We start from the raw sequence: 12,689 nt of genomic DNA, 5'->3' as shown, positions 1-12,689 counted from the left end.
ATGTGTGTCAGAATATCATATGCTCATTTATGTGGCCTTAACAGATAGTTCACATATTATGTCTCTCTCTTTTCTGCCTTCCATCCTACCTTTCTCACATTTATCATCTCCAAGGCGACCGTACCATGAAGGCAAATGCTACTTAAAGATTTGCAGTTTTTCTTACGTCCCTCCCAGTCCTCCAACATTGTCTCTCTATTTATCTCTCACTTTCAAATATATATATATATATATATATATATATATATATATATATATATATATGTATGTATATGTGTATATATGTATATATGTATATGTATATGTATATATATATATATATATATATATATATATATATATATATATATATATATATATATATATATATATATATATATATATATATATATATATATGTAACACTTCATTAGCATCCAGCTAAATGTCTCATCCATGCTGCTACACTCCACTCACCATCTCTGTAACATGTGATCAATTCCTTCCTGCAAGGTTTGAGCTGCCATGTGTCTTTGACTTAAATTGGGTAAGATGAGGCGTGAGCCACTGCATTAAACTGTGATTAAGGGACTCTCTACAATCTTCATTTACTATGTGAATAGAAGGGTTATTGTCACCTTCATCATATATATACATATATACTATACATATAGTTAAACATGGCATCTGCTAAATCTAAATCTGAGTTGACTGGTCTTCAGTTTATGCGTACAGGTAGATATATGAATATTTTTTTAAAGGTATAAACCCGGAATGAGAAAATCTTAATGTCTATGTGCGTGGATGCAACATCATGTATGTCAGTAAAGTTATAATATATTTTATGGACAACCAGTATTACTTTGGTAATGTCATGATGTCAACAGAAATTCAGTTATCACTGAAAAATGTGGACATAATCTATAAAATCAATCTGATAACAGTAGATAAGTTAAAAATTATTGAAAATATAATAGTTAAAATATGAAATAACCTGGTTGTAATACTATAAGTGACAATATTACTGTAGACACCAAAAACCCTGGCAATGTGATTGTGCCAATAGGTGTAAGCAGTGCTGTTGATCCCTTTAGACACAGGACAATCTCTTATATTAAACCACTTCGCTTTCATAAAAGACTTTATATGAAGAAGGAGCTGCAAAGGCCAGTTATTGGGCAGTTGTTTTCCAAAGTGATTTACGAGAACATACACCAGGTTTCTGAGGGTTCAGTGTCTTGCCTAAAGACACTGACATAAGAGGAACTGGTACTTGAACCACCAACCCTGTTCTACCATCTTTGTCAAAGCAATTTCTTTATTTTTATTTTTTTACAAACACAGCACACTATATTTAGAAATCAAAATCATGAGATCAAGATTAATGTTGTGAATTAAATATTTCTTAATTATAAAATGAACTACACAATAAACTCAATAAATCTTTGCCTTAACCATGTTGTGCTGAATCATGTTTGCCCACCACTTTGCAAAGAGCACACACACAATAACAGTTTAATTTTGCTTTAAGCTGTGTAAAAAAAAAAAATGAATAGCATATATATGGTCAAGTCACTCCCAATCTTAACTACACACCCGTGTAACCATACACCTAACTGAACAGCTTTGATGGTCCTGTGCTTAGAACCAGTCAACTGACTGACTGATTAAGAGGTTTCTTCAACTGGCTGATTAACAGAGTGTCTGGCTGTGTAATCAGTGAATGGCTATGTGTTTGTGAAGCATCCATAGCCATGGACACTTTGAGTGTCTGATTGTCAGTCCTGCCTTGCATCTGTCTCCGTCGCTCTACAAGAGAGGAAGAGAACTGAGTGCTGTTAGCACAGAGCAGAGAAGACAGTTATTGATTTTCTACATGTCTATTATTTTTGTTTTCCACAGTGAAAAGACAAGTGAGCAAGTCTAGTGTGTGAGTGAGCATCTCCTTATATGTGGTGCAGATGTGTTTATGCGGGTCTGTTGTCTGTACGTTTCCCATTAGCTTATGAGTATGGGAGTTTGAACAAACCCAGTGTGTATGTACACTGTTGCTTCGGAGCTGCTGCTGTTCAAAGCCGATTCTCAACTAACAAACACAACAATCTATCCTCTCCTCACACTGCTCGCTAATTGGATGGGAGCTGACAGGTAGAGGAAAACATGCTTGTGTGGTTGTATTTTGTGTGGAATTGTGTGGTTGCAGGTGTGTGTGTGTGTGTACACTAAATCTAATCTCAGCAGACACTTTTCCATCACAGCAAGTAATGGTGATAATGAACTGAAGTTGGTGGTTCAACTTTGCAGTCTTTGCTCCAGCAGTGTAAAAACTAGCTCCAACTCACATGAATCGATCGAAAGGGGACGTGAGCAGACAATTATTATTATTATTATTATGGTAATTATACACAATGCAACTCTTGATTTTATAATCTCTGAGTCTGTCGGTCTTAAATGTTCCGAAACAATTTCACATTGTAGTCTGTATGCAGACTTTCTGCGGAGCTGTTCTACTATGCTGTTTTAGTTTTAGCTTGATGAACCTAATTCACTGGCATCTACATGTATGTCTTAAATTAAGTGCAGACCTTGAGCTTGATTTTTTTTTCTGTTTTGGCTGCCCTCCCTGCCCAAGGTGTCTTGCATAAAAAGCTTCTCCTGTCTTTAAATTATCCAAGTGTGGATGGCGACAGTCCAAATTTGGACCTGGGGCACCAAATTGAACTATGTGTACTGTGGGAGGTGCTAGGGGTCAGTTTGAAATTCAGGAAGTAGTTCATACACTATGCATGAGGCATAATGTCCCATCACACTGCTGTGAGTGTGGTAATACCAACACACCCTGTCACTACACACTCACACATACAAGCTCATGCTCACATGTTAATGTCTGCATAAACGTCTGCACACGCAAACAGAGCTACTTTTGCACAAATAGTGCGTTTTGATGCACATACACAGACACATTCTGTCCCCCTTTACACATCAGGACGTGAGCGGAACAGGAAAACTAAATCCCCTTGTCACATTTGCCGCTCATCTCCAATTCAATGGCACAGGCTGTGATGCCCTCGGATGCACTTGGCAAGTGAACAGCTAACCTGCCCGCCAGCATATCTGCCTGCCAGCCGAGCACCAAGGTAGTTAGCATGCCAACTGTCCCACCCAGCAGCCATAAGCTAATGCTTCACTTACCCTGAGTGGCCTTGTGTCTTTCCTTAACTGTGTCTTCGTGTTTATTGACACAAGAGAAGTTTAGTTGTACCTACACATAATGTATGAACACACGTTAACAAAGCCATCAATTCACTTTGGATGTATTTTGATACACAAACATCAAATCTTCAAAGCTACTCTGAAGGAGCCTCTTCTTTCAACCTATGGCAACATAAATTTACAGTTTATTGCAACATAAACATTTACAGTAGGTGAGAATATTTTTTTTGCTTTTTCTACTGAAATTTCTTGTATTTGGAATTCTAATTAGGTAGGCATTGGTTTCCTAGGTAAGTAGGAAACCAGTGCAATTCTGTTTAGGGCTGTGTATCATGCGGTTAACTTAAGTTAATTTATAATAATAATAATAAACTGACTAATAAACTGACTAAGTAAAAATTAATTCATTAAATTCTGCAACAGCAAAGTCACACACACTAAAAACAACTTTAATTCCAATGTAAAATCCCAAAATTCAAAATCTTGCTGACATTATTTACTTAGTTAAGTACGAAGAATGAAGAAAATATAAATCACTAACCATCATGCACTGATCCTCTGTTCTTCTCTCTCTGATGTGATTCACGGCTGTTCAGGAATAGGGAAGAGTCCAGCAGAACGTGCTCAGGTTTTAGATACAATATGGCAAATTATGCTGAAGATTGACAAACTTACAGCTTTTATTTTAGTGTGCAAATAGCGAACAAGCAATCTACTGTATGTTATCACTTTGCCGACAATGGATGGAAGAACACAAGAAAGGCTGCTGCTGGTTTGTGCTTCGCCAATGGGAGTTTTAATAAACTTTATTAAAATAATTGGCGTGTTCTCACTGAGACTAGTTTAAGAGACAACCTGATTGTCTCACCTCAGCTGGGCTCTGTGTCCTCTTGACTTGCAGCGTCCAGTGTGTGTGTGTGTGTGTGTGTGTGTGTGTGTGTGTGTGTGTGTGTGTGTGTTTTAATCAGCCAGGTTTTTTGATGTCTTGCACTTTAGCTTGACTTCTTGGAGCCATCAGAGGCCTTTTTGAAGCTAAAAAAGATTAAAATCAAGTGGGCAATCTTCTTACTTATTCCGTAGGATTTAAAAGATAAGTTGCAGCCAGGCACTGCTAATCAATAGCTTGATGAATTCACCATCTGCAGCTATGCCGATGTCTGTAAAACGCAATGCCAAGAGGGAAAGACAGAAGCGATGGTTGTAGCTGCTAAAGGTGTTTGGTTAACATATATGGATAGTCTTTGTTTATTAAATAAAAAAAGCAAGAAACGTACTGAAGAAAATGTAGATGACTGCATGGCCACATTGGGTGCTGAAAACACTGTGGATAGCTGTGGATAGTCATTAGCCTGGCGATTTGCATTGATGGTTTTTACTTAGCTACATACTAAAGCTATGTAAATACAAATTCTTCAAAATGAAAAAAATATATTGCTTTGTTGTGTTACTTATTGCTACAATCACTGCATTAACTATAACGACCTCGGCAGTTCCTCTCTCCACTCTCACATTTTGTGTCTACTAATAATCTAATAAGGCTCCTTCTACTGCTTTCTGTCATTCTGTACTGCTGCCTACCTATAGTGTATGTGAAGTCCACAGTCTTCTACGTGAGGAATCTGTGGTGTCACGTCAGTGCTTAGTATCGGTGCTATGGCAACAGCGCTGAGTCCCAGTAAGCAAGCAAAATACAGTTTCTAGCTCTTCTATTTTAAGATGGCATGAAGAAATACAATAAATACAGTAACTAAAACTTTGGCAGACTGGGTTATTTCAATCTGAAATAAATCTGATGCAGTTGTTGCTGTTGGCACAGAGATTTTATCGGGGAAAAAAAGCAGTCTGGTCAGGATGTGTGTGTCCAAAATATCCCAATCAAGTCTGTTGTACCAGTGAACCACTTCAGAGCTTCCCTGCAGCGACTTTTACTTGATTAGAGCTTGAGTGTGTGTGTGTGTGTGTGTGTGTGTATTTATTACATTGCGTGGACAAATATTCCATCATTTGGAGACTTAAAGTTTGGAGACTTTGCCTGACTTAAAAAGACTTTGAGGGTTGAGACTTAATTTTATTGTTTATGCTACAATTAAGTTAAAGTTAGGTTTAGGGTTTGTGTTAGACATTTACAGTACATGTGTCAGTTACGGGTTGGATAAGAGGCTAAGGAATGCATTGTGGTAATGAGTGTGCTCTCAACTATAGCAACATATGACTGTGTGTGTTTGTCCCAGCCCATAGCTGTTGGCCTTTTTTCCTGTGTTGCCACATGCAGTTAAACAGCAATTGTACTGTTTTAGCTATGGGCCAAACAGTTTCAGGGCAAAGGTCAGACTCTTTATAACAAGCCACACTCAGCACGCCTAACCAGTTTCTCCATTTGCCTCTGTAAACAAACATTATGTGTGACTCCCTTCACTTGCACTCATGGGCGGAAAATGCTGATGATATTACTTTTGTTACAATAAGTTCATGTAAAGGGAATGTTTGAGGAGAAGGTAATAGACTGTACATGTGGTAGGAAAATGTCACCTGGTGGTTTCGGTAAAGTTGGAGAAGTGCAGCTTTCCCTTAGTGATAATCAGTCATTTAATGTTAATACTTTCTAGGAATATTTGTAATATGCAGAGTGAAATTTGCACTGCTGTGTTTTTGTGTTAGGGAATGAACTTCCCACGATGGATCTTCTGTGAGATTCACAATGAATTCTGTTGTAACCTAAAATGTATAATTGTCTCTTCTGTTGTACCCTTTCCCCACCTTGTCTCTCTACCTCTTTTTCAGAGCCCACTGACAAATCATGGCTGAGAAACCAAAAGAAAGGAGACGAAAAACAAGAAGAGGAGAGATGTCAAATCCATCCATTGCTGGCCTCCCTGTGTCCTTCTCTTCATTCATCCATTTATTTAGCTACCGTCTCTGAACAACCCCTTCCTCTTTGCCAATCACCACCCTCCTTTGGTTTTGAGTGTATTATCTTGACTTGTCACTCCAGAGTTTATGGTGTGTTGATTTATTGTCAAGTTGCGCCAGCACACCCCTGCTATCACTGAAATAAATCCCAGTGATCCAGTGGTGATGAGACTTCAGGCTGTGTGTCTTTGTGCCTTGTGTGTGTATGTGTGTGGCGGACGGTCTCTTGTCACGACATGCTAATAATCCTTTCACTACTGAAAATGGGGTCATGTGCACCCTTCTGAGAGTTGCTGTGTGGACCCAGGGACTTGATTATGTGCTGTGTTCATAGTTTCATTTAGAGAGAGAAGTGAAAAGAGTGAAGGAAATGAGGGATAACTCGAGTGTATAGGACAGATGAATAGTAACGTGTGAATGTATTAACATATGTGTATCTGTAATGTGTTTTTCTACTACTGTTATCCTATGTATGTACGTCATCATGTAAAGGTGCTCACGTGATGTACACATATGAGCAACAGACCGGACAAGGCACATTTTTGTCCCTGCTAGTTGTGTTTCCATGGTAACAGCAAGAGTTGATGCTAGCTGCAAGGTGTGGAGGAACCTTCCAGATAACCCTGAAGGTCAGCACACAGCTACAGCTCACAGGACTGCTCAGTATTCACACATTTAACCCGCTCCGTGTGTGTGTGTGTGTGCGTGTGTGTGTTTGAACGAGAGGGACTCAGTTAAGATGCATTTCCACTTATATATGGACATGGTTGGCCACCCTTGAAATGGCAGAGGCTTGTTATCGCACATGCACACACACACACACACACACACACTTACGCACACACTCAGTTGCACAGCAGACTGACACAGAATATTAATGGACTTCTAATATGCCCACATACTTGTTACAGCTATAAATCCACATTCACACAAGTGGCAGTCAATGTGTATGTAGGAAAGTGTGTTTGTTAATGATAGTTGTGAGGAGTGAGCCATTGATCACAGTTTGACTCCCACTTGCCACCGTGCCATCGATCAGAACGTAACATGCACACTGCCACAGACCAATCTATACTGTATATGCTCTATTATAGAAATCTAGTAAAGTGAAAGACTGAGACCTATGAAATAATAAAGCAATTGATTTAGGTGTGTGTGTGTGTGTGTGTGTGTGTCAGTTTTGTGTGAGCCGGTGAACAACTTCCACTACAAACTTCGCTTTCTCACCAGGGATTAGGCAGCTCTAACCCAACAGACATGATGCACATATTACTTATATTAAAGCCAACATCATATTAGAGGTTTCACCCAGTGACTCCCATATCCCTCCTCTCTCCCTGACATTTCTTAACAAATACCAGCCTCTATTCACTCTGTTATTGCCTTCTCCCATTCAGCAATTCTCTGATTAAACAAGCTCCTGAAAAGCTCAGGCCATGCTATCTGCCATTTGGCTTTTATTAGAAAACCACCTCCTTTAATTAAATTGGCTGAATTACAGAAATATCAGGGATATTTCACCAATATATCGGATAAAAGAGCACAATGGGTGAAAAAAATGGAACACTGGGCTTTATGAGATGTTTTGAATGCAGTTTGGTGGTGACATGAGATAAACACAATCTTGATGAAGAGGTGATGTGTGTGGAGTTTTTTTTCCCCCTTGGGTTTCATCACAGAACATGCGTCACAGCAGTTCATTTTTATTTATTTTTTTCAGAATTTCTTAAGAACTCTATTTATTTTTCACTCCCTCCTTCTCCTCCAGCTCCATTTCAACCCCACACCTTTACTGCCATGCCTTTCTTTTCCCGCCTTATTACTGTGAAAGACATGGGATTGTGGTTGCCATGGTAACCACCCCAGCTTTGATTGGGGGAGACAGCTGCGTGGTGAGAGGTTAGAAGAATGCTGCTCATGCCTCACAATGTGCTGCGATTGATTTCCAGTACTTGACAATTACTGGGCCCAGTTGGCTACAGCAGGTTCCAGAAAATGTGCATAAAGCAGAGCGATGTGTGTCGTCGTGATAGTGGTGGTGGAAGTGGTTGTTGTGATGCTCATTCTGCAGCCAACATCCAGTAATTGTCTTGATTTTGTTTTCCACACACTTAAGTGCAGATGTTTGTCTGAAAAGCGACTCTTTGAGTTGCTGCCAGAGCTTTAACCTCTCAGACATCGCATAGCTCGAGCTGTAGACAAGATTGACAGTGAGACGCGGAGCCTAATGTTATATAGCACCTCCACACCGTCTCCTTTGTTCAGCTCTTGAAACGCTGTTTGTCGGCTGTCCTCTCTCATCCAGCTGAAGAGGTATCAGCAAATGAGAGGAGGTGTCAGACTTTGACAAACTGCTGCCCTTTGTAGAGACTTAATAGGGATCAATTCAAGTAAAGTTAGACACCTGTAGCATTCACACACAGTAAAATAGCACACAATCCCACATGCACCTGCTTTTTTTCTAAGTCGTTTGCCTATACTTTTCTCTTTGCATTGCTGTTTCCCACTCCTCTTTTCTTCTCTCTTCCCCCAGCCAAATTGGCATTGTGTATGTGAGAATTCGAGCAGTGAGCCTAATTGGAGTGTGTGGCTTCATCAGTGACAGTCACCATTCTGTTTCTGCACGCAGCACACACTCATGGAGCTCTCTAGCTAATTGAATAGTCTTTTATTAAACTGTGTTAATGTGAACTGGAACTGGCTGCTGGTGAATTGAATTAGACCCCCCACCGACAACAACCATACACAGAAACACACACAAATCAGAGAAGCGGTTGGATGGATTGAGCCTCAGCATGAAGGAAGGAGGAAGAAGAGTAAACAGCAGAGGGAGAGGTAAGTGCTGTGTTACATATATGTGAATTAGAACATTTGTCTTTGACAGTGGATGTTCTATAAGCTGATATAATGTGATTCAATTCTGGCATATTTACAGTTTTAACTGTAGAGCAGAAATAAAAGTCTTACTTTACCCAAATTCAGTGTTGCAAATTACTTCAAAAGTGGTATTATATAGTAAACAGCCACTTATATAGCACTTTTATCCAAAGCACTTTACAAAGTTGATTCCCATTCACCCACACGCACACACTCACACACCGATGGCGGTGGCTGCCATGCAAGGTGCTCACCTGACCCACCGGGAGCAACTTGGGGTTCAGTGTCTTGCCCAAGGACACTTCGACATGTAGCAAAAGAGAGCGGGGATCGAAACCACTGACCCTGTGGGCCGTGGATGACTGCTTTACCAACTGAGCTACAGCCGCCCTATAGTATAAGTATTACTAAGTACTCATAGACAGAAATAGTTGCAGTTCCATCAACCAATAGCCAAACCCTGGTAACTGCCTTAACATAGTCAGCTAGACAGTCGAGCCACTTAAAACACAGTCTCATAGCATTACTATGAATGCAGTCTAATTTGGAAATGCTGAAATTCACTTTGTACTTGCACCACTCACCTCTGACAAAAGGAATTATATTGCTCCCTAACATACTAAGGTACAGATTACTGTCCAACACTGCCTAATGACAACGAAGCTCTCCCAACGAATCAGATGCTTATTTCTGAAAAGGTGAAAGAAGTTATGTCCCAATTACTTGTTCATTGTTCATGATAACACCTGTGCTTGTGTAAGGGCTAGTTATCTTTAAATACAAGGTAACACCTGTTTCCAAGCCACCAAAAAAACTCACAAGAAATACACTTAACAGTACATCAGCAAGAATGTGTGAAAAAATTTTTGTGTAAAGTTTGCCCTAAAGCTATGAAGTGAAATGAAAACTTATCTGTTAATATTGGATGTTACCTGAAGTGGGTTTACTGTTTCCATTTGAACCCCAGGAATAACCAGAATTCACAGACAAAGACAGACGGAGATAAAGGATACAAAGGGTGCGGGAATTTTAGAGAGTACAGAGACGACTAGGGGGGGTCCTGATGCAGCAGGAGACCTGACCCAAGTGGCTGGTGTGAAACTCTAGTTGCGATGGAGGGTGGAGCAAGGATGGGTGATGAGGAAAAGAGGTCAAGGTCATGCAGGACAAAGGGTTTCATATGGGAGAAGTGAGCACAACAGGGTTGGGTGAAGTTAAGATGGAGAAAGTAGAAATGGGGGTGAGAAGAGTCCACTAAGGCCTGTGGGGGCAACTTGAAGAAGATAGCTCCCTCGTTTTTGCTTTATTATGGTGGATCAAAAGAATGTGACACCCTCAAAAGTCATTACAGCCCAGTAAGACTGGCTCTGAAGGGAACGCAGCTCCTTAACCCCTGTCAGTACATGCATGAGTGTGTGTATGTGTGTGTCCCAAAGGGTGATTGAATAAGTGCATCCATTTGAAGGACTGCACATGCCTGTTTGTGTTTGTATGCATGCACACACATTTGTCAACCAACGTGGCACATCATTTAATCCTTCCCCAGTAACTAGCATAAGCCACGAGCCTTATCTTTCTTTCTCCCCCCTCATTTCTTCCCTCACCCCTTCTATCCTCGGGAAACTATTGTCCCTTTTCCCATCACACCCTTCACACTCCAAATCCCCACCCCCACCCCCGCCTCCTTTCATTCTTTTTATTAACCTCCTCAGCCCCAGACTTTAATGCCTCATTATTCTGTATTTAGGGCCTGGAATCTTCTCTTGCGAAGGCAGCAGGGGATAACATAGATTCTACATTTCCTTGGTTCTTTATTGCCAGGCTGTGCACAGGATTTGAGAGCAGCTTTCCGGGATGAGAAACATTGCTGCAATTGACATTCAAGCCGCCAGCTCCTGGCAAGGTGTGATATTGTGATATTATGCCAGAAAGTGTCATGACAACTACCGTTGGGAATGGAGCAACAGGTCTAAGTGTATCTGAGGCTGTGTTCAGTTGTAGGTGCAAGAACATCTGTCATTTGTTTTTTTTTTTAAGCAACAGATCTTTTAGGTTCTTTAGATTGAACAGGTTATCATTTGTTTTAGAAATTGGGAGCTGAAAGTCCCAAATATTATTTCTTTTCTTATTTCATTATGTTTTAACTCATCTTTTGAGCCATGAAACATTTATGATTTTGCTTTAGTCTCACTGAATATTCATTCATCAATCGGACCTGGGTGCAAATAAGGGGCTGCTTAACAGTCCACTAACAGGTAAGCACATAAAATGTCTAGAGTTGACTTGAAGTGTGGTTCTGCCGTTATGTTGCTTTATAGAGCTGTTACTGCCAAAGAATTAAGCTTCAAAATGTAAAACAAATCCATCAGAGAGGTAGCAGAAATATTAGGTGAACTGGTAAATTCTTAATAAGAAAGAACACACCGATGAGCTTAGAAGTACCCAATCGCTGAAAAAACAGAAGAATTAATATTTGTCCATATGAGGGACATCCTTCAGGAAGTTAGTGTTTCTATGTGGAAATGTACAAATAGAAGAGTAAATAAAGGATGTTTATCACACGATCAAAATCAGCCAGATCAGATCAGAATTCTATGGTTAAAAAAACACCAAATGACACTTGTACTGTTGTGAAACAACATTCTATAGACAGATGAGACAAAGGGGATTTGGAACATACTCTCTTTTTGATGAAATCCCCTAAATTAAATCTGGACGATTACCACATGTTGATTGTGTAATCTGAAATCCATCGTGGTGGCACACAGAGCCAAAATGATAAAAACTTTCTCAAAGTTCAAGTACTACGTTTTTATACAGGCCAGAAAAAACGCAGGTTTGACAATGACACCGATAAAAATGAAGAAAGAACTTCAAACTTCATTCTTAAACATTCTTAATTTGTTGTGTTTTTTTTTAAAAACTGTTCATTATAATTTACCAGCTTTGCTAAATATATTTTCCAGCTCTCAGCATTATCAACATATCAAATGAAAAAAACACTAGCATGAAAAGAGCACTCAGAGACTTATCAGAGATCTATTCTTGTTCCCATGGACCATTTTGTCATTACCATCTAACTAGTGTCTGCTCTGCAAGAGTTCACCTTGTCAAACCTTCACTCTGTTCCTTCCATTTGTCCTTCCATTTTATGCTGTTCAGATTTTTAATTTTTTTTAAAGTTGGGGATGGAGTGAGTTGTGTTCGTTCACAACATAAAAATATGGCCAGTGTGGTCTCATTTGACCTATTGCAATATTGCAAGATTTTTATTAATGCTAGAGTATGAAAGAAAAGGGAAATGGTCAATGTTAAGTTACAGCAAGAGTTACAGCATGAATCATTCAGAGAGTGATTCAAAGTATTTATTAAGACGATGAGCAATCTTAAAACCTGTATTCTTTTTCGGTTTCTCAACCAATGTGTCAACAATAGTGTCATCTGACCACATACAAACTTGAAAGACGCCTTCACTGATATTGAACGTGCTTCTTTTGGTTCTAGTTTGTGTAGTACATGTAAATGAATGTCATTAAAGTTCCCTCTGACTTCCTTACTTTAAAATGCATCTGTGCCTTTAGCTGAAAACTGCCTCAAAGTGACATCGCTTGGAGGAGCCTTTAATTCAGATTGTGTCATCTTGTTGCTCACACTGTGGAGTTTGTAACTATAGTCAACCTGCTCCCCTAGACGATATTATCTTAGCTCAT

General features: G+C 39.6%; 1 protein-coding gene across 2 annotated transcripts in view; it reads left to right on the top strand.

Moving 5' to 3' along the window:
* LOC137127043 (MICOS complex subunit mic25a-like) overlaps positions 1-7,736 on the top strand; it is a 51,919-nt gene extending 44,183 nt beyond the window's left edge. For both annotated transcript variants that reach the window (XM_067503369.1, XM_067503370.1), the window contains one exon: positions 5,974-7,736. In XM_067503369.1, the coding sequence (XP_067359470.1) occupies positions 5,974-5,997 (24 nt within the window). In that variant the 3' untranslated portion in view covers positions 5,998-7,736. The remainder of the gene's footprint in view (positions 1-5,973) is intronic.
* The last annotated feature ends 4,953 nt before the right edge of the window (positions 7,737-12,689 follow it).

This window comes from Channa argus, chromosome 5 (genome assembly GCF_033026475.1).
Source record: "Channa argus isolate prfri chromosome 5, Channa argus male v1.0, whole genome shotgun sequence".
In the NCBI taxonomy this organism is placed as follows: domain Eukaryota; kingdom Metazoa; phylum Chordata; class Actinopteri; order Anabantiformes; family Channidae; genus Channa; species Channa argus.
This window is presented reverse-complemented; position numbering and strand designations above follow the sequence as displayed.